The 23,671-nt window shown below is 38.0% G+C and overlaps 1 protein-coding gene across 1 annotated transcript; it reads right to left on the reverse strand.

Annotated features, from left to right (window-relative positions):
- Nucleotides 1-17,055: 17,055 nt before the first annotated feature.
- Nucleotides 17,056-18,124, reverse strand: LOC145821866 (uncharacterized). Its single transcript, XM_082918440.1, has 2 exons — nucleotides 17,724-18,124; nucleotides 17,056-17,455 (listed from the first exon to the last, which is right to left on the reverse strand). The coding sequence occupies exons 1-2, from the start codon at nucleotides 18,122-18,124 to the stop codon at nucleotides 17,056-17,058; spliced, it is 801 nt and encodes a 266-aa protein (XP_082774566.1).
- Nucleotides 18,125-23,671: the final 5,547 nt, after the last annotated feature.

Here is a 23,671-nt window from a genome sequence, read left to right on the forward strand (position 1 = left end):
TTGCATCAAAATTATGTTTATTCAATGATGAATTATACCCTAATAAAAAATTTCTTGTAATTATTCATTTAGAATTCAATGTTTTTGTTAATTTTAATGAGTACATGGTGGATTCTATTTTAAGGTTAGAAGAAAATCATTTTGGCATTGACTTCATTTCAATGACTTCTTCATGCCTTTATCTCATTTTGGCATTGACAAAATTTTCATTTACTCTATTTATCTATTACTTTTTTTCTATACAAAAATATACACATTTAATTTTTTTTCACTATTTATATAATTGACACATTTTATAAAAATTAGTTTAAAGAATATTTTAAAACTTAAAGTATATTATGAAAATTTTGGAATGTTTGTAGAGTTATAATTAATTTTTATTAAATTAGATAGTCTAGATATAACGATAATTTTTTTAGTTTAGAAATGTGGAACCGAATTATTATTATTATTTTTTATAATTTAATTCTAATTCGATTTCAAAAATTTTACCAATTGAATTGGTTACTAATACTGTAAAAATGAATTTAATTCTTGATTTTTTTCAAGTCAATGAACACCCTTATGTGATGAGCCCCAATAAGATCATCTATTCCAAGAACAATTGGTGGATTCTATTTTAAGGTTAGAAGAAAAACATATGGTCGAGGTGGTATCATGTCAATTAATTGTCAACTCTAACAAGGGTTCATTATTAAGAATGCTTTTTATTGATTATAAAAAAATAAAATTAAAAAAAAAAAAGAATCACCCAAAAAATAAAATATATCTGGGTTACATACGTTGTCATTATATGTATGAATTTTTTGTGTGGGTGTTATTAATTTTATTCTTTTTATTAAAATTTAAACTATGTAACAATTTAAATTTAAAGTTAAAATAAAATTACATTGTTTGTGGTCCATGATTTTTTTTTACAAAAAAAAAAAAAGAAAAAATGCATTTTAATATTATTTTATTTTATTTTTGAATTTGAAGTATTTTTATTTGGATCATGTTATGGTATATACCCTTATGCAAGTTATGACATTTATGGTGTTGATTATCATACCACAAATGTCATAACTAAATCATTGTCAATTATAACTAAAAAAAATGTTATAACTAAACACTACATGAGGTATAAGAAAAGATATTTCAGATCATAACTGAAATAATATTATAACCAATATGACAATAACACTAAAATGAGTTATAACTAATATCAAAATAAATCATAATAAAAAATCCAAAAAATTATAATTAATGTATATGGTACACACCCCCCAAAAAGAGATGTGTATAATATTTTTTTTCCTTATTAATGTCTTGTTATGATAAAAATATGTTTCTAGCAAGGAGGAGAATTTAGACTCGAAGGTAGAGGTGTAAATTTAGCGTCACTCACTGTTAGGTTGTACGGACTCCCACCAAAATTCAGATCAGACTAGGCGGGCCCACTTGTGTAAAATTGCGGCCCAAGCTTAAGCCTAGAGGGTACTCGGGCCTTGAGCAGGCTGGGCCTTAGGCCTGACTATTTTTTTATTTTTTATTTACTAAAATTTTATTTTTTTCCATAAAAAATGACACTAGGCCTCGGGCTAGGTCTCGGGCTAAGCCTTGAGTGGGCCGATGGGCTGGGCTTTGGATTGGGTTGGGCTTCGAAATAGACAGCTTTGTCCTAGGCCCAGGGTCTTTGGCTAGGCCTAGTTGGGTCAGGCCACACAGGGTCACAGGCAAGCCTCGGGTGGACTGCAAGCTAATGGGCCAATTTTACTGTCACGACTCTAGTCCGCCCCTAGAGGTTCAAGCCATGACTGGCCAGTAATCTCGGATTACCTTCAGCTTCAAAGTCAAATCAATCATAATATAACAATGGGGCTTAGTAGAAATAAAAGCATAAAATAATAACGAGCCATTGAGCAGTTCATACATGCCGAAATCATAAGTAGTAAAAACCAACTTTAATTTCATAAAACTTATTTACGATAGTCCAAAGTTAGACTCCTCACCCCACATCATTCATACAAGTTGCAAAATTATCTAAAGAAACAAGAACAAAACAAGAAAAAAGTTGGGTTGACAATGCTTGACTCCTCTCGAGTCCAAGCTTGCCCCTTTATGAAGGCACTTTCCAAAAGGCTTTAAAAGGGTAGACGTCGAGGCGACTTTAAATGTGATGTTCCGCTTGCTCACCTACATATATATAAGGGAGAGAGGTCAGGTGGAGCCTAGTAAGTAATATCAATATAAAGGTTTATATGAATGAAGTCCAACAATTACAATCATATCTCCCATTTTCAAAACAATATAACAATGCCAATAAATGATTCGATAGAATTCAATCATTTCAACCCCTTTTTGAAAATAACAATTAAGAATTAATCAATTTGCATGTTACATCAAATAGAGTTCAATAAACAATGTGCCGAAGCCAATAGGACCATTAGGGTCAATCCAATTGGACCTCAACGGGTCAATCAATAATTTAATGTGAATCTTGAAGGTCTAACATTAGAGATCTTTGTGTTTCAATTAATCCAATGGGCCATGGTGTTGTTTCCCCCAAGCGAAGGGCAATGGGTCATGGTATTGTTTCCCTCAGGCAAGGGCTAATGGACCATGGTATTGTTTCCCCAAGGCGATGGCCTATTAATCAATGGACCACGGTGTTGTTTCCCTCAAGCGAGGGCCAATGGGCAATGCTATTGTTTCTTCCAGAGAAGGGTCTCACTAAAGGATGTCATGACTATGTTTCAAAAAGGGACATTGTAACAACCCTAACCTCTAATTAACATGCAATCCATGATTAAGAATGTTTAATAAGTAATTAAAGTGAAATTTTGCATTCATTACGGGTGTTATGTGTTATATGAGTTTCTATCTATTCTGTGTAGGAATATTTGTCTCTAATTTTATTCTATTTTGTAAATTAAAGGCCCTATCGACATCCGATCATGAAATTGACTTGGTTTTTGTGTTATTTAGAATTTTTAGAATTTTATGGTAGGTTTAAATAAAATTTGGTTTGGAAAGATTAATCAGATTAATTAAGGGCACTTTGATTAGCTTAAGCTAAATTAACTAAAGACCACTAAGCAATCCTATATAAGGCCAATACACTTCTTAAACTCACTTCTTCATCACTTAATTTGCACTCTTGAGCTCAAAATCGTGATAGAGAAATAGAGGGAGAGAGATAGAGTGAGGGCGCTTGAATCCAAACTAGGAGGAGAGGAATTGTTTAACAATTGAAGGGAATTAGAGGAATTGCCCAAGAACTTGCTAGGATACAAAAAATGAAGAGTCTAGGTAAGAAATTCAACCCTTATTTTGAGACATCAAGCTAACTTACATGGATATTGAAAGGAATTTAATGGTTACTTACATAAATTGGACCTTAGAAGTAGAATTAAGGATCAACACATGCATGCATGCATAATTCAAGAAGTTGAGTTTGAATTTTATCTCATACCTCACATGCATGGAGTTATTTGTACTACATTTTGAGAGTTCAACATGGTTTTACACTCAAACACCTTAATTGTCCATGTTTTGGAAGCCAAAGTTCAAGTTCTTACATGCATGTGTTTTTAATATGAGTTTTGAATAATTCACTTACTCTTGGGCCTTGATTTTATGAAGAGATCCTCAATTCTTCATGATTGACAAGTTTACAAGTGTTTCGTTAAGTTTTTGGCCCAAAAAGATGAGTTTTGATGTGTTGAATTCAAGTTTTACAGCCTGGAGATGAATCTAGAAATTCCAGAATTCAACCCCTCCGCTCAAGCGGCAGATACTGCGCTGGAGTGACCACAATGTGATCTTGTACCTCCGCTCGAGCGACCAAAGGTTTGCTTGAGCGTAAAATGCATGCTCTCAGAAGTTTACATGTTTTTCAGATCGCTCGAGCGACAAGAGTTGCGCTCGAGCGAGGACGTGAGTCTCACGCTCGAGCAAGCGTTGAGCGAAAAAATCGAGCAACCAGTACTTTTTCAGAGTTTACAGACCACTTGAGCGAGGGAAGTTGCACTTGAGTGGCCCCTCACATGTTTGCATGTCCGCTCAAGCGAGGGAAGTTGCACTCGAGCGTGACCCCTGTTTTTAGTAAGTTTTGTTAAGTGTTTCCAAATGCATTTTGGCATCCTCGTTGCATCTTAGGCATTTCTAAGCCAAGATTAAGACACAATAATGAGAGTAAAGGCTAGAAACACACTAAGAACGAAATGAAATAAGTTATGTACAATCCAAGCGTGTGTTTCAGTATATGTATCTGTTACGTTGGTGTAGGTCTTGCACTGTGAGCTGTTAATCCATTGGTTTGCTATCAAGCTATCTGTGAAGCTATCTACGAACAATAACTTAGTAAAGCTATGTTCAATATGAAATACTTTTTGAACATTATAATATGATATGAACTGTTTTTGAATGATACAAAAGGCTATTTTGTGATTATATGAATGATGATCAAATTCTTTGAAATGCCTTTGTGGTATCCTTAGCGGAGGCCCTCACCCAGAGAAAAAAATACTGTGGCTTATGGTTATGAGGCCCTTGCCCTGGGGAGATAATATCGTGGCCTAGGCCCTCGCCCGGGGAAATAATACCGTGGCATAGGCCTTTTCTCGGGGAAAATAATACCGTGACCCATGTATGAGATATGTTACCTGGTACTGGAGGTTCCATTATGGAACTTGATATGCTTGACCAACATGACATGTTACGCTAAAGGAAGTACCACACATGGTTTGAATATGAATATGAATATGAAGATGACTTTGTTTCTGATACGAATACGAACATGACTATGTTTCTGATTTGATAAGAGATTTGAAATCTGATTTCTGGATTTGATATGTACATCATTTATTAAAATCTTTACTCTGTTATTAGTCACTGGATTCCTGCTCACTATTTATATTATGTATGTAGGTGACCACGCCTGTGACCAGACTCAGAGTTAAGGACCTAGCGTCTCTATTTTGTCAGCCAGCCGTTGTGTTTCCGAGGAGGTTCCTTTTTGTGAGCGATTCAAGTCTAAATGGCTTATGTTTAAGACTTTGTTTTCGTTGAGTATAAAACAAGTTCAGTTCATTTGTACACTGGGCTAAGCCCTACTTTTGTTTATCTGTATATGAGAGTGATGCTCGACTAACGTGAATATAAATAATGTCACATGTATGTTATTAAAGTTTTAAATTTCTGTCTCATATATGTCATCACAGCTCTATGGATTACGTTATTTTATATATTTGCTTCCGCAGCCCTTAATTATTAGTCATTCTGTTAAGAGGCATTTGGTAATTCGAGGATTACTGGCTGGTTACGATGATAAACCTATTGGGGACATGTTTGGGTTGTGACAGAGTGGTATCAGAACAAGCGTCTTACCGCACACACAAGTCCATATGAGCTATAGGATGTCCTAGAAAAGAAGTAGGGACATTCATGTGCATGTGTGAGTGTGTGAGTTGATTACTGTGACAATTGGATCTGAACATGAATTCAACTTGACCTCACAAGAATGAAACAAATGAACTGAAACTGAATATTCTAAACATTATGGAAGGGATTACTCACCTGTATTTATTATTGTTGTGTTTACCTATAGCACATGGAAAATACAAGAAGTAATGGTGCCATGGAATCCTCTGAGGCCCGAATGAGCCGCATGGAACAAATGCTTACAATTTTAACTAAGGCAATAACATAACAACAGAGGCAATAACCTTTGCCCCCTCCACCTCCACCAGCACAAAAATGAGCCAGATAACAATGACATAATCAACTTGACCCAGAAGTTCATGAAGATGAAATCGCCAACTTTCTTGGGTGGTATTAAACCCTTAAAGGCAGAAACATGGTTACTCGAAATGGAAAAGTTATTTGAAGTGTTTCCTTGCTTTGCGACACAAAAAGTACTCTTGGTGAGCTACACTTTAAAGGATGAAGCCCGGAGATGGTGGCTGTTAGTTCGAAATAACAATGGGGATATGACATGGGCTCAATTCAATGAGATATTCTATAACAAGTACTTTCCCCTATGTTTCAAAGATCAGAAAGTGTCAGAGTTTCAAGAACTTAAGCAGGGCAGGATGTCCGTGGCCAAGTATGAAGCCAAATTCACTGAGTTGGCTCGATTTGCCTCATACATGGTGGATACTGATTACAAAAAGGCATGAAAATTTGAAGGCAGCTTGGATTTGGAAGTGTTTGACTGAGTAGGCATTTTGAAGTTTCCTACCTATGTGGAAGTCTTAGACAGAGCGATAATGGTGGAAGCCACCTTGGCAGCAATGAAACAAGCCAAGGCACCAATCACAGAATAGAGAAGTAAAAGATCCGGATTCAATTTCAAGAAGGGCCGGTCATTTAAAAAAAAAAAAAGAATACGGGATCCTCCAGTAACTCTAGCCAAAATAGTGGCTCTATTCCAAACTGTCCTAATTGTGGAAGAAAGCATAGGAGAGTGTGTTACCATGCATCTGGTACCTGTTACCGATGTGGCAAAGTTGGCCATATGATGAAAGATTGTCCACTTGGGCTTGAGAATGCCAATCGCCCGCGGCAAGTTTAGTTGGGTCTGCCTCGGTGGCCAAGTTAAATGTTAGAACTAATGTCAAGGGTAACATTGGGAATGAAACGTTGAGGCAAGGGAGAGTGTTCACACTAGTTCTCGGAGATGTACAGAACACTGAGTCTGTGGTGTCAGGTATAATTCCCATTTGTTCCCAAAATGCATATGTTTTGATAGATTCTGGTTCTACACACTAATTTGTGTCGCATGCCTTTTCTCGGAAATTAACTAGGCCCTTAGAATCCATAAACTATTTATTGTCTGCATCTACACGATCTGGGGGTTCTATGGTATGTGCATATGTGTATCTAGCATATGATATTGTGATTGGTAATGTGACATTGTATGTTGACTTATTGCCGTTGGGAATTGATCATTTTGACTGCATACTAGGTATGGACTGGTTAACGAAGTACTGTGCGACTATTAACTGTGTAAATAAATCTGTTGTATTTCGTCCACTTGGTTTACCTGAGTTTGTGTTTACTGGGAATGGGGTAGTTCCTCCCCCATACTTGATTTCTGCTATGAAAGCTGTTAAACTACTTAGGAAAGGATGTAGGGGTTACATGTGTTGTATTTTGACTGAGAGTTCTGATAATTCTAATGTAAAAACTATTCATGTTGCTTGTGAATTTCCTGATGTGTTTTCGAATGACCTACCTGGAGACTTAGTTGATAGAGAAATTGAGTTTACCATTGAAGTAGCACCGGGAACACAACCTATTTCTAAGACACCTTACAGAATGTCAACCTCAAAACCGAAAGAATTGAAAACCCAACTTCAAGAACTGTTAGACAAGAAATTGGTTCACCTGAGCACTTCACCTTGGGGTGCTCCAGTTTTGTCTGTTAAGAAGAAAGATGGGTCCTTGAGGTTATGTATAGATTATCGGGAACTGAATAGAGAAACTATCAAGAATAAATATCCATTGCTTCGGATAGATGATTTGTTCGACCAACTTCAGGGAGCCCGAGTGTTTTCTAAAATTGATCTTCGATCGGGCTATCATCAATTGAAAGTTAAAATAGAAAATATGGAGAAAACAACATTCAGAATTAGATATGGGCACTATGAATTTTTGGTCATGCCATTTAGGGTAACGAATGCACCAATAACATTTATGGACCTAATGAACAGGGTTTTCAAACAGTATCTCGATGAATTTATCACTGTGTTTATTGATGATATCTTGATTGATTCTAAAAGTAGGGAAGAACACGAGAATCACGTGAGAACTGCTCTACAGACTTTGAGAGAAAGGAAATTGTATGCAAAATTGTCCAAATGTGAATTTTGGCTTGACAGCGTGGCATTTTTGGGTCATGTAATCAACAAAGATGGCATATTAGTGGATCCATAGAAAATCAAGGCTATTGTTGATTGGCCAAGACCAACCAATGTATCTGAAGTTAAAAGTTTTATGGGACTTGCTGGTTACTATAGAAGATTTGTGAAAGATTTCTCAAAACATACTATGCCATTAACACAGTTGACACAGAAAAACATGCCATTTGATTGGACTAATCAACGGGAGTCAGCCTTCCAGGAATTGAAGACTAGATTGGTAACTGCACCTATCCTGACATTGCCTAACGGAACCGATGGGTTTTAGATTTACAGTGATGCCTCCTACAAAAGCTTGGGGTGTGTGTTAATGTAGAACGGGAAGGTAATTACTTATGCCTCTCGAGTGCACACTTGGTCGCTCGAGCTAATGGCCAAATGTCTGTAAAAATACTAGATGCCTTCCATGTTCGCTCGAGCCATGGTTTCTTCGCTTAAGCGAACTGTGCGAATTTTGGGTTTTCCAGATTTGTGTTTGAAGTTCAAAACCAATGCTCTCATGTTCAAAACTTGTATGGTTGGTTTCAAATGCCTAGAAACACTTTATAAAACATGTACCTTTGGAAATTATGAAACCATGATCCCAAATTCTTTCCCAATTTTTCAAAACAAAGCTCAAAACATCACGTTCTTGACATGCATGTAACAAACTTAATTGTTTTCTTTCTAAAACATGTTTATATGAAATGTTTAGTGCAAAACCATGAAGAACTTCAAGAAATAACCCAAGTAAGACCCATGCATGTATGAATTTTGAAGAAACTAAGTTCAAAAGTAAAGAATTTTGCATACATTTACACAATTCACTTGTATTCACTAAACTCTTGTTGATTCTAGCTCATTTCTTTCAATTACATGCGAATGGTTCTACAAATTGGTGAATTCATCTTCCTACATGGTTTAACTTCATGAATTGTAGGTTAGAATCATATCTAGAGCTTGAATTTAGCCTCAATTAAGCTTAATTTTTACAACCTCCATTGGTTTCTCTTGAATTCTTCTTCTCTCTCTATAGTGTTGAATTCTCTATCTAGCTCTCAAATTTTCAGCACAAAGTTGATGTAAAATGAAGTCTAAGCATGTTTAACAAATATATATATATATATATATATATATATGGTGATTAAGGCCTCACTAATCACCTATGCTTAAGGCTAATCAAGTGGGGCTAAATCTAATCAATTATGATTATTTTATTCTAATTATTTTGAATCAAACTTATGGTTTTAAAAATTTCAACTAGCCTATTGAATTAACTAAATTTGGTTTCAGAAGTTGTTTGGGCTTTTAATTTTGAATTCTAAATCGACAATTAAACAGAAAATTCACATACAAACAGATAAGTTTCTAATAAACACAAATTATGCAATTTATGCCCAATCAAATACTATATGAAATAATACAGAGGTTAGGGACATTACAACCTTCCATTCTTAAGTAGTTTGGTTCTCCAAACTTAAGTTACCTTCATTTGGAAACAGATATAGGTACCGTTGTTGCATTTCTTCTTCTTTTTTCCGTGTAGCCACTTTCCTGTAGTGTTCCTTCCAATATACTTTCACCGTTAGGATAGATTTGTTCCGTAGTTGCTTCACTTTTCGATCAAGGATCCGTACTAGCCATTCCTCGTATATCTTTATGTACACAGAAGGTTAGTGAAAAACAATATTGTGAAAACCTTGTCCTTTACCATGTTGCATGTCTATATATTTTTTTTTTGATTAGCAAAAAAAGCACTTTATTGATGAGAAAACATACATTACATATGAAAAACAATATTGTGGTTTAGGTCTTTAAGGGTGTAGCAAATGGTTATTAGTTTGAGTTATAGTTAGGCAAGAAAAACTTATAGGTTTGGGTGTTGTTCTAGGTTGTAAATGCCCAATTGATGAATAGTAAAAGAGAACAACCGTGGGCTGGGTCGAAATATTTTTGTGTTCCTGAATTTTTGAAGGAAAACTCTCATGTTTGTAAAATAGGGCTTTGAAGGCATGTATAGGAGTTTAATAGTGTCAGGTTGTGGGCTTTTAATAGCTAACATAAAGCAAAAAGTTGAAGAAGATTTTGTTAGGGCTCTAACTGGATTCAACTTTTTGCTTTATGTTTGACGAGCTCACTTGTTGGAGAAGATTTTGTTTTGATTAGTATATTAAAGAAAAGTGCCAAAAGGGATTCGAACTTTGGAGAAGCTTTTTCAATCAAGTTCTCTTTTAAATTTGAAAATTACCACAATACCCTTGACCTCTAAAACATAACAATACAAATAAATATATAAAACTGAACTGGATGGAGAGTAGCTTAAAGAATCTATAATTTCTTGTTTGGAAACAGGCTATTTCATTAACTTTATAGCTTTTTATGAAAAGATGTACCGAAAAATAGAGAGAGTGATGTGATAATTTATAGTGATTTTGTGACTTTTTGTCTAAAATAGCTACTTTCCAAATGAGGCCTAAATTAGGTCTTGATTAAATCTGAAATAGACTATTGAATGAAGTTATGATGTTGCCTCATTTGCGTTTGCTTTATCTTGGGGGTTATTTTGGGCTGCATAAAAACATGTGAAGTTGTATTTATCAAAGAAAGGAAAAAGAAAAAAAGAAGAAGAAAAAAGTGGAGTTGTGAATTCATACGGAGTCAAAACCCAAGTTCATGTAGCTAAGCTGTCTGCATTGTTTTGACATTATTATCAATTTAAATCTTTTTGATGTTGTTTTTTTCATTTTAAGATGCCCCCCCTTGTGAACTTTGTAGGTCTAAATTCGAAATGGGCATGTTTGGAGTCTAAAATTCTTTATGCATATCTATATTTTACTTAACCATGTTGGTTGCATCAAAATTGCATCTTAGAAGTTCTAATATATGGGGAGTGCACCGAACACATGCACATGCACATGCAGGTGGGCTTATGCACACATATTTAAAGCTGCATACTGTTAGACCATCCAGAACCCAACTTGTCCTACCTTGAACCTTTTACCAGCTCAAGACATTGATGTGTTGGTTTAGGAATGGACAAGGTTTTCAAGGTCTAACCTGAGTATAGGTTGGATTTGGATATGCTAGCATAGTCTAACATGTCCAAATCCACACCCAAGTCCAAATTCAGGTAATACAAGAAAACTCAATGCTGGTTTTCATAGTAATTGTATTACCAACCCTAGCTGCTATTGTTTTTGTTTTAAAAAGTTGCAAACACAAACATATAGAAATGCCCAAATTTGGGGGCATGAGATCCTTGGAGATAAAGTTTTGTTGATTTTGGTGTCTTTAGCTTTTCTATGGGAGGCTTAAGCTTATGCTTCAACAATGAAATGCTCAAAATGGATAAATTGAATTGTCTCAAGAAATCCTTTGTGGCAAATAAGCTTATCCAACTGTTCTAATAATTTTTTATTTATTTTTTTCATTTTTATTTATTTAATGTTTATTATATTATTAATTTTTTTTGGGTTCATTATTATCATACATGAGTTGGACTTGTTTCTGTTCTATTTGCAGGTCAAATTTGTCGTTGTCATTACTTTTAGATTCTGAAGTTTTAAACCTTGTCCTTTACCATGTTGCATGTCTATATATTTTTTTTTTTGATTAGCAAAAAAAGCACTTTATTGATGAGAAAACATACATTACATATGAAAAAACATCAATAAAGAGAGGATGTGCAAAAAGCATCAAAGTACGCCCCCCGAATCCCAACTAGGTTGGCACCAAGGAGGATACCCAATCATTTGCTAGCACCACCGAAAGTTGGTGAGAAACCAACAAGAAAAGAGAGGAAAAACAACACAAGCCCCAAGGCCATTAGAAGATACACCAGCAGAAACAAGGAAAGAAAATTCCAAAGCAATTCAACCTAGTAGCACCAAGCAGCTGCAGTTCTAACTCAAGAGCCACTGTTCTAACTCAAGCAACTTGCAGCTTGAATAATTCCCACCAATGCAGAGCAACAGGCCCAATTTCATCACAGAGCTAAGCAAACCAACCAGAACAGAACTTAGCAGACCAACTGAATACCAACTCTATATAGCCACAAATCCAACTTAATACTCTAGCAGACCTTCCACGAGACTAATCCCCAAGACTATGCATCCACAAACTCAAACACCATTCCAGAGGTGCAAGATTAGCAAACAATTAAACAAGCTGACATGTGTATAGCCAACTAGCAGCATACATCAGCAGATCAGCATAATTCCTTGAGCTAATAATTCCTTGTGCTCATTATGCTAGCATAATCTCCACAGCAGCGCATCCATAAATAGCAACTCCCAACTCCAAGCAGCCTAGCCTAGCTTCACCTTCCAGCAAATTGTTTAGTACTCCATTAGTAGACAACTAACATCAGTGAAGCACAGAATTGTATAGCCAACTAGCAACATAGAATTGTGCAGCCAAAGCCAGAACACTAGCAGAGTGCCACAACAGAGCAGAAGCAGCCTAGCCAAGCTTTACATTTCAGCAAATTGATGAACACTTCCAGGCATGTTGCAGCTTTAATCACAGAATCAACAGTAGATAGAATCAGCAGATTGATGAGCACTCCAGGCTAGTCTGGTATAAAATGATCATAGAATCAGTAGCAGCAGCTTAGTATACTCAACTTAAGCATCACCGATGCTAGCACCTAAGAGCATAGCAATTCCAGGCGTAAAAGGCAATAAAAGAACACAACACAACTTCATATGAGTTGAACTCTAAAGCTAAAACAGAGTACTGCACCCCTGAGCTCAACATCAAACTTCAACTAGGCAGACCTATGCACAGCTGCAAAGCACCAGCAGACTGAATGTCTCCTCCATATGATGCGCACCCTTATTTTCCAATACACAAACACACATAACAACAAGCATTAAACCTCTGATGGCTTGAACTTCATCTAACAAAGCACAACCAATCAAACAGAATAGAACCAACAAGCAAAACCACCAGGTGAAGATAAAACAAAACACCTAACCACTCATCTGATGCAGACCAGTTTTAGTCTAACAGTCACCATGGCAATCACCTTATCAGATCAGCAAGACAGAGATGAGCATAGAAGGCACAAAATAGATAGCCTTCCAGCAGCAAGAGCACAATCTAGCAGACAAATAAAGCAGTCCAATCAAAACCACTACTAATCAAACAATACAGCAAGAGCACGATCTACAAACGACCATATACCACCATAGCAGACAACATTACAGAATAGCAACACAGAAACAGCAGATGCCTCCTTTCCTCAAGGAAACCTAACTAGAAGAGAAACACTCCTTAAAACCTAACTACCAGCCCACCATAGCAGTCCACCAAAATCAATCAGCAAGACTTGCAGCCCTTCACTACCTATACAAAACTAGCTCACAACAGCGCCCAAACTGACTAGGCAGAAACACCACCAGCAGGTACACCCAGAGGATAGATAACTTGCAGCTAATAAACTACACCAGCAGACCAGCACAGATAGCGGCTACAGTACAAGGGATTTATGTAGTCAATATTCTATAGAGAAGTTTTAGATGCAGTGCATTAATTGAAAATTAGGTTCTAATTTATGCTGTTGGTGGTTTTTGTAAATATTTGCAAAATTTTGTGTCATCTATTGTAAGTTTTAGTTGCAGTGCAAAATTTTCATTGTAAGCTGCATATTTATGCCTGGCCTCATTTAGGAACTAAATATTTTAACCAAAAAGTCAAAAAGTCACTATAAGTTGTCACATCTCTCTCTCTCTACTTTTTTGTATATGTTTTCATAAAAAGTCAAAAAGTTACTAAAATAGTCTGTTTTCAAACAAGGCTAGGCTTTCTTGAGATGGTACAATTTATGCATTTTGAGCATTTCCTCAAGGGACATCTTGACTGTTATATCCTAATATTGTTTATGGAATGTAAAAGATTCATATTGCATATACACAATTATTTATTATTTTTTTCTTTCTACATTTTATCTAAACTTATGTGGTTCCATAAGAACTGTAGTACGGTATTCATTCAATTTTGGATCGTTGTTATAACTCAGCTCATCTAGTTACTTAACTGTTGTGTGTTGGATTGTATGCTTCGGCTTGTAGTGTCTCATGGTGGCTTCATCATGTTCGGCAAAGGAAATAATAATGAGATAATTTATGAAATATTTTCTTTTTTTTGAACGGCAAGAGAGAACTTTATTGATGAGAGCATACAAAGTATGAGGAAAACATCAATAAAGTGGAGCTTGGGGCTAGCAAAAGCTCCAAGCTCCAGTTGGCAATGGACCAACAAACAAACAAAAAAAATCAACACCAAAACCAGAACTGAGCAAAGCAGATCAGAACCAGAGCTAAACAGATCAGAACTGAGCAAAACAAATCAGGCCAGAGCTAGACAGATCAGCCCAAGCAGATCATCACCAAGACATGCACCAGATCAGAGCAAAACTAGAGCAAAACAAGTTAGAATAGTCCCAGAAGATCAGTACCAAGACCAGAGCAAAACAAATCAGAACTTGAGCAAAGCAGATTAGATGAGAGCAATACAGAATAGACCAAGCAGATCATCACCAAGAACAACACCAGAACAGAACAGAGCTAATAGCAAGATATGCACCAGAGCTTCACCAAATTCAACCAAAACTTCTTATGATGCAAAATAGCATTGATTGTAGTAGGACTCAAAAATGCATGAAGACTACGAGGGCCTACCACCAAGGCAATATCTGATTTGAGGGAAACTGAAAAGGAAGTCATGAATTGAAAATTGAAACCTTTTGCATGCAGCTTTATACCAGAAAGCTAGTCTGGTGATAATGAGTTCATGAAGATCCTGAAGCTGTGGTTGTGAGCCTTGGAAAAGACATTCATTTCTGTGTTTCAACGATGACCATATAGTCACCAGAGGAATAGCACTCCAAATCCACATTTCTTCATTTCTACAGCTACGTCCAGCCCACCACTGGAACATCCCTTGTATAGACCCAGGGACCACCCAAACTACCCCCCACCATTGTAAAAGCTTTGACCAAACTCTCCATACCATGGGGCAAAAAATCAGCACATGATCAATTGATTCTTGCTGGGACTTGTAGAAAGTACACAGGGTAGAAGAATACCTGTCCAAAATTCCAAGCTGCTATAGGAAAACCAATGTTTTAACCTTATATCACCAAGCAAGCCAGCCAAAGAATTGCACTTTGGGAGGAAGATAATTAATCCACGCCCATCTACTGAAGATGACATTAGCCCCAGAAGCAAGGTTGGTATGCTTATAGAAAACAGAAACAAGGGATTGACCTGGTTTAGCAGTAGACCAGAGTACCAAATCATTGACCTGAAGATTAAGAGCAGGTGCTCCACTTAACATTCCATTTAGTCTGAGTAGCTCATCTTTTTCCCATTCAAATAGAGGTCTCCTGAAGGTGATTGCCAATTGTAAGAGTTTCCTCTGATCTCCACAAGGTCCTTAACAGATCCCTCCTTATCATTAGCTAACCGAAATAGCCTCGGGAATTCATCTTTAAGAGAGATAACTCCACACCATTTGTCATGCCAAAATTTCATTCTGCAACCATTACCCACTCTTAATTGTAAGTGGGAAACATAAAATGTGAATAAGGATACCTTCTGCTCAACTGCTGATACAATATCACTCCAAAGTCTAGATAGAATAATGCTTGAGTTAAGATGAGGCAACCATTTTCCTCTCAGGAATCTGTATTTACTGCAGAGAACCCTCTTCCATAATGAGTCATGTTCCGAAGCAAATCTCCACCACCACTTGAGAAGCAAGCACACATTTACATCTCTAATTCTTCTTATACCTAGCCCACCTTGGTTGATACTTTTGGTTGCTTCCAACCATTTCACCAGATGAATTTTCCTCTTCAATTCTGAGCCCCCCCATAAGAACGAAGCTTGTATTTTGTCTAACTCCTTAGCTATTCCTTCAGGTAGTTTGAACAAAGAGATAAAATACACTGGTAGACTAGATAGCACTGCATTCACCAATGTTAATCTTCCTGCAAAAGATAGGAATCTCCTTTTCCAACCGGCAAGTCTCATTTTGAATTTGTCAATAATAGGTTTCCAAGTATTCTTTCTCCTAGGACTTGCACCCAACGACAGGCCTAAATAGTTTAATGGCAATCTTTGAGTCTTGCAATTAAGAAAGATGGCAAACTCATGAAGATCTGAATCTGAAAGGCCAATCCCACATAGCACACTTTTATGATAGTTAATTTTTAGCCCTGAAGCTATTTCAAAGCATCTAAGAATCCGCTTCAAACAAAGTACTTCTGACATTTCAGCTTCGTAGAATAATAAAGAGTCATCTACAAATTGAATGTGAGAGATCACTACACGATTGGATCTAATGATAGCCCCTTGTAACAAATTCAGTTCTCTAGCTCTCTGCAGGAGTATATTCAGTGCTTCTGCAACCAAAATAAATAGGAAAGGTGATAGTGGATCACCTTGCCTTAGGCCTTTTTGGGGACTAAATTCCATGGTAGGTGAACCATTAACAAGGACAGATAGTCTTGCAGTAGAGACACATTCTTTTATCCAAGAAGTCCCCTTAGCACTAAAGTCAAAATTTGCTAGCATTGAGAAAAGGAAGTTCCAATTAATGGAATCAAAAGCCTTTTCGAAATCTAGCTTAAACAACAGCCCTTTTTTCTTAGATTTAGACCAACTATCCACCACCTCATTTGCAATTAGAATACCATCAAGTATATTCCTTTCACCCAAGAAAGCTGACTGAGTATCTTCTATAATCATGGGCAAGACTCTTTTAAGTCTGGAAGCAAGGACTTTTGAGAGAAGTTTGTAAATTGCCCAACCAAGCTAATAGGCCTAAACTCATTCAGATTGATGGCTTTATCTTTCTTAGGGATGAGAGAGATAAAAGTACTATTCAGACCTGAGATTAATCTGCCATGGGCATGAAATTCTTTCATAAAGTTAACCACTTCCTCCTTAATCACCTTCTAATATTTTTGAAAAAACATCAGGTTGAAACCATCTGGGCCTGGAGCTTTATTCCCATTGCAATCTCTAACCGCTGCCCAAACCTCCACTTTAGTAAATGCCTCTTCAAGCCCATGGAATGAGTCATTGTGCCTTGCACTTTTGAAGTCCCCAACAAGCACTGGTCTGATCAACCATTCTTCTGTGAAATGCTTTGAAAAAAAGGCCTATACTTCATTCTTAACTTGACTTGGCTCATCAAGAACTAAGTTTCCTTTTGTGATAGAGTTGAGTGAATTCCTATTTTGTCTGTTGGTAACTGAAACATGGAAGTATCTTGTATTTCTATCTCCTTTCAGATTCCAGTCAAGCCTTGATTTTTGGAGCCATTCCCATTCCAACTTCCTGCTCAACCTCCGTATATCATTTCTGGCCTCCCTTTTCAACTTCAGTTCCTCCTCGTCCAGAGGCTTGGTTTCAGCTATCAAATCCAGTTCATTGAGTTTATATTCAGAATTTTCAAGTTTGGAAGTTACGTTGTCATACACCTCTTTGTTCCATTTTTTCAAAGCCATCTTCAGATTATAAAACTTTCTTTGTAAAATAGAGCCAGCAGATCCAGAAACACTGATATTGTTGCCAGGTTTCCCCCACAAAAGAAGCAAAAGTAGGGTGCAAAAGCTAAGCATTCAAAAACTTGAAAGGTTTAGGCCCCCAATCCCTCTTATCCTCCACGAGCACAATTGGACAGTGGTCAAATACTACTCTTGGAAGACCCCAAAGTTTGAATTTATATCTCTTCATCCACAGTGGATTAATGAGGAATCTATCAATCCTGCTCCATTTGTTTCCATCAAGAGCATTACACCATGTATATTTTCGCCCTATCATTTACAAATCTACCACCTCACACTTATCTATGAATTTATTGAACTCTTTCATGCCCCTATCCCTTATTGATGTTCCAACTCTTTCACCTAAATTTTTGATCTCATTGAAGTCACCACCAAGGCACAAGGGCTTAGGGAAGGAATTTTTCAGAGTGAACAGTGTTTCCCATAGTTTACCTCGGCTTACAACATCATTGGGAGCATAGATGTTTACAATTACACAATCAAATGAGTTTTGGAGTTTACCTGAGAGTAGTATGAAGTTCTTGTTGCTGCAACAATCTGACAGTTGGAAGACATTGGGGTCCCAGATGCATAAAAGCCCCCCAGCCAGCCCAACAGCATCCACAGCCATCAATTCAAAGCTATCTCTAGGCCAAAAGCTTTTCACCATTAAGTTAGTCATCCTTGATTTTTTTTGTTTCCTGAAACAATGCCCAATCAATTTTCCTTTCAAATAAAACTTTCTTAATCTTTCTTCTCTTTTCAAGCCTTCCAGCCCCTCTGATATTCCAACTCACTATTAATTGGTTGATTACCTGCGCTTCCTACCCCATATAGTCAATACCCAGCACTTTCCCCAACTATAATGTAGCATAAGCTTCTTGATTTCTGCTGGCTGATAGGTTCTGAGGTTGTGAGTTGTGATTTGAATTTATGGCAGCATTGTTGATTACCTGAGCTTCCTGCCCTTTATACTGAATACCCAGCACTTTCCCCAACTGTGATGTAGCACAAGCATCTTGATTTCTGCCAGCTGATAGGTTTTGAGATTGCGAGTTGTGGTTTGAATTGGTGGCAGCATGAGATCTTGCCATGGCGCCTTTACTAGTTCCACAACCTTTCTGACCAAATTTTCTAGCAAACCCTGAGAATCTACCAATGAACACGGGATTCTTGTTAACTTTCCTTTTGCCTTTCTTTATACGAATATTGATGGGTGTTGAGAATAAGGGGCTGTATGAAAAACTATTATTAGAATGGGACCCCACATCAAAGATACCACACCCTAGGCTTTCAGAAGATGAATTAGGAACATAATCTTTAGATCTAATGGGCTGGACACAGGCTGCCCCAGTGGGTTGTAACCCAAAATGGACAAAGCGTAAGTCTATTTCCAAACAAATGCCAGGATTAATCTTGGATGGCTCACTAAGGCTCTTAATGAAACTAGGAGTTAGGACCTGACTATCCACCACTGTAGGTGCTAACACAGCTAGTTGAGGATCATGATTGTGTTCTATTATAGGGACCTCCATACGTGTGTGGTTGATATGATTAGACCAATGCTTCTGTCGCAGTCTTCCCTCCGGTAATGATGATTCTACCACACAAGTATTTTCTTCATTTGAATTTCCCCCCGAAGCTTTAGTCTCCTCTACTACTGAGGCATTACTCCAACTACCACCAACCTCCAACCCAACATTGTTCTTCGACCTGCAAGCCATGGATGCATTTGACACCTCATATTCCCCAGCCACATCATCTACTCTGGCATCACCCTCTACCTCCAGATTGGTACCTGTAATGGGCTGGTGATTAATTTTGGAGCATCCATCTTCCTTAGCCCCATTGGTAGTAGTTCCTTTGTAGCTGAATAATGCATTTTCTGAATTATACTCTTCGTAAACTCTTATGGGGTAAAGTTTGCCTTTGCATTCCAAGTTTAAACTCGTGCTAATGGAGTCCATAACACCAGTGATTAATTTGAGCCACCCACAACGAAGAGATTTGGGAGAGCAAATGTTGTCATTCAGAAGAACCACCTCCCTCCCCCCTATAAACTTCCAATCTTTTTGAAAGTAACTGAATTCCACAAGTTGAGGGGCACACCATAGCACCTGATCCAAACATATCTCTCCTGTTGGAGATGCATACCAGAGTGCCACTCAGTGATGTAGTCGCACCAATCATGAAACCAAGCTTCAAGTTGAGATTTTTCCTTCAACAGATCTTCTCTGGAATTAAAGGAGATGATTGCATCTCGACCACTACCTTCTCTAACCATCACGCTCAACATACCTCTCTTTTTGAGCTCATTTTTCACCTCCTGAACAGAGTATTCCATTTTAAGCCTCATGATCAAGCTCTCAAACAACCACTCATTGCCTAGCTCTTCTACTTTGATAGTTGTCTTAGGTGGGCATCTTGAATCGGTGCTCTTGATAACATCTGGAAACGTTCTTCCATCAATCCTTTGATTCCAATTACTGTTGACGGTCGAAGCAAATGGCTTGCGTGACTCTGGTTGTCTAGCTGGTTTTAGATTTACTTTCCTCCTATCATCTATTCCTTTACCATACTCTGTGGTTTTGACTACTAGCAATTTATCATCAACCCACAAGCCATTTGCTTTCTGCTCTGCTATTCTGGCTGTGATGGAACAGTCATACCTGATGAACCCAAATCTTGTATTTGTCGATTTCCTTCTCTTGCTTGGTATAAATGCATCCTTTACTACACCATACTTGGAGAATAGTTTGTAGAAACTTCGCGAGTCCATAGGTTCAAGGAGGTTGTCCACAAAAAGGGTGAATAAACCAGCCCTTCGATCTTCATACCAGGAGCTGTGTGGCACTGGCCTTCCTCTCTGCTTAACCACTGGAATCCAACCTCCTTCTCTTCGCGAGTGCATTCGCGAGTGCATTCCTTCGGGTTATGAAATATTTTTCTTGGGAGTAATGATTCATGGATATCCTTAAATATACTGTCTTTGTTATATATTATAGGAGAAGCAACTAAACATTAGATGGCATGAAAAATTCTCTCGACTGATTTGAGTCCTATATGAAAGGTGATTTGTTGATTTAACTTCTACGATTAACCCAAAAACTTGTTTGCTTATTCTCAAATTTTTGAAAGGAAATTTGCTGATTTAGAATGTTTGATCTGTCACTGCGCGTTTTATTTTGTTTTGGTTTGGTATGAGTATCAGGTTTGATTTGTGAATGGCAAAAGTTGGCAAGGTGCAGCCGCAGTCCGATTGTCGACATCATAGGGTCACCCCATATCCATTACCTTCTCATTCTTCAAAGGTTTTGAAAGATGTCCATCCGAAGAAGAAACGTTCAAAGGCACCAGAGATAAAACAGTGGGACGATGCAACTTGCTCGGTTTGTATGGAGTACCCTCACAATGCTGTCCTCCTCCTCTGCTCCCCTTACGACAAGGATTGTCAACCCAGATTGCAGAACCATGGCTTGGGTCCATTGGCGAATCGGGTCTTCTAGGGTTAGGTTGCCTCAGTGAAAAGACACAAGTTTCTGAGCTTTTGTGTCCACTTTGCCGGGGGCAGGTGAAAGATTGGACAGTGGTGGAACCAGCACGCAAATATTTTAATACCAAGAGGAGAACCAGCACGCAAAGAACTGAGGAAGCACGTAAAGGCAGAGCACCCATGTGCGTGTCCACGGGAAGTGGACCCTACACACTTGCAGAGAAATGGAAAAGGCTTGAACACGAGAGAGAACGAGAGGATGTGATGAGCACGATCAGATCGCCTATGCCGGGGGCAATTGTAATGGGAGATTATGTAATAGAGGGGAACTATCGTGGCGGCTTTTCTGGAGACTACGATGTGGATGATGCTATTTTCAGGTTGGAATCATTTGGTGGAGGTGGGAATGGTCGTCATGTCAACAGCTCACATGGGTTGTTTGAGAGTGATCATCAGTACTCATGGGATGAGGAAGAAGATATTGATTTGAACGTGATGCCAATGTATCGGCTTCTGGTAATTTTGATGACAATTTCATCTCTGGCTTTACGCGCTATCGGAGCAGACACTTGTCGGGGAGGTTGAAGCGGCGAAGGCGAAGGCGAAGGCGTACAGCAGTTAACAGAGTTAGTTAACAGAGCAGTTTAATGGTGGCCCAATTGGGAGCAGTCCTGGGATTAATTTTGTAGGGGATCAGCCCAGGACCCCTGTCTCGGAAGGCCCTGTTAAGTTTGGCCTACTTCCTATACAAAGAAATGGTTTGGGCTATAAACAGATTAGCAACACTCAAGTTTCAAATGTTTCTGAAACCCAAATCCATAGGGAGGTGGGTACTCATAAACGTAAGGTAAATGGAGCGCTGACAGTGGTCAATCCAACTGCAACCAGAAAGCATACTTGGAAGGGGAAATGTACGACTGGTAAGCAAAGGAAGAAGAAAGGGAAGTTGGTTGGTGGCATAAATGGGGGGGCATCGTCTTTAAATTTAAGGAGAGGAGCCATTTTCAGGTCTGCTGTAGCTGCTATATCACTCTCCATAGCAGGAGAATCAAGCCGTGGAAGGTTACTGTTGTCGGAGGCGGAAGCATCACTTGAAATTTGGAAAGCTCTTGGTCTTGATTACGAAGGGAAAGAAGAGGAGGTGATAAGCCATTTACAAGATCTGGAAACTCAAGATTTAGAAAGAGCCAGGACAAGGGATGGTGATGTTAATTAATTTAGCAATTCCAGGGGGTCAGAGTGTTTAGCACTGTTAAATGAAGATACAATCATGGAATGTAAGAGGGTTTGGGCGACCAGAAAAAAGGAGAAAGGTTAAGCAAAGTCTTGCTGAAAAAAGAGTGGATATTGTCTTACTTCAAGAAACTAAGAAATCGGAAGTCAATTCAAAGTTGGTTAAGTCTTTATGGCCGAGTGACCACTTTGAGTTCATGTCTGTTGATGCAATTGGTAGAGCTGGAGGACTACTTTGCATATGGAATCCGGATGTTTTCCAATTGAAGGCTAGCTGCTGCAACCAGAATTTCTTGCTGCTCTCAGGTACAATTTTTCATAGTTTCGAGTGTGCTATCATCAATGTTTATGGTCCTAATGAGGCGGCAAAAAGAAGAGAGGTGTGAGAGTGTTTAATTAGATTAAAATCCATTTTTCTAGGGCCGTGGTGTTTGGGTGGGGACTTTAATGAAATCAGAACCATTTCAGAAAGGATTGGGTGCTCCAGACGGGATAAAGGGATGAGGGATTTTAATAATATGATTGCTCAATTGGAATTAATGGATATGCCCATGCTCGGGAGGAAGTTCACTTGGTGTAATTCCCAAGATAGAGAGAAGTGGAGTAGACTAGATAGATTCCTACTTAACCATGATTGGGTGCAAACATTCAATTGCAAATTATGGGGTCTTCCTAGACTGTTGTTTGACCATTGTCCCATTATTTTAATGGAGGATGATAGGGATTGGGGCCCTAGGCCGTTTAGGTTTATCAATGCCTGGCTGTTACATCCTAATTTTCTCCCTTTTATGAAGCAAACCTGGTTAGAGCTTATGGTGGATGGATGGGCAGGGTTCAAGTGTCTTATGAAATTTAAAGCTTTGAAACAAGCACTAAAACAGTGGAACATGGAGGTGTTTGGTAAGATTAAAGCTAAGCTTAAAATTGTAGAAGATGAAGCTCATGCTCTTGATCTATTAGCTGAAGAAAGACCACTTCTTGCACCAGAACAGGGGAGAAGAAAGGAAGTTAGGAGTGAAGTTTGGAGACTCAGTAAAATGTTGGAATGGATTTGGTTGCAAAAATCTAGAAGCAACTGGGCATCTAAAGGCGATAGAAATACTAGGTATTTTCACATTTTGGCTTCTACTAGAAATAGTAGAAACTCTTTGTGTTCAATTCTTGTTAATGGATCATTAATTGAGGAGCCTCTGGGAATTAAGGAAGAAGTTAAGACTCATTTCATGAGGTTATTCTCAGAATCTTAGAGCCACAGACCTGAATTAGCTGGTTCTTTTAAGAACATTGGTGGTGCTCAAGTGGTGGAACAATTTGAGGCTGTTTTCTCAAAGGAGGAAATCAGAGAGGTAATCAAGAGCTGTGAGGGCAATAAGGCCCATAGGCCTGATGGGTTCAACATGTCTTTTTTCAAGAAGTGTTTGGGCATTGTAAAACATGATGTGCTTCAATTCATGAGAGAATTTCATCAGAATGCAACCTTGGTCAGAGGGCTTAATAGCTCCT

The sequence above is a fragment of the Camellia sinensis genome, chromosome 3, assembly GCF_055761805.1.
Source record: "Camellia sinensis isolate YWXY chromosome 3, ASM5576180v1, whole genome shotgun sequence".
Lineage (NCBI taxonomy): Eukaryota > Viridiplantae > Streptophyta > Magnoliopsida > Ericales > Theaceae > Camellia > Camellia sinensis.

Excerpts from the sequence above, each read along its gene's own strand:
- LOC145821866 (XM_082918440.1), bottom strand. The coding sequence starts at position 18,124 with ATGACTAACTTAATGGTGAAAAGCTTTTGGCCTAGAGATAGCTTTGAA. Across the intron at positions 17,456-17,723 it reads AAGTGTGAGGTGGTAGATTT|TGTTTCTGGATCTGCTGGCT; the intron begins GTAAATGATAGG and ends CAACAATATCAG.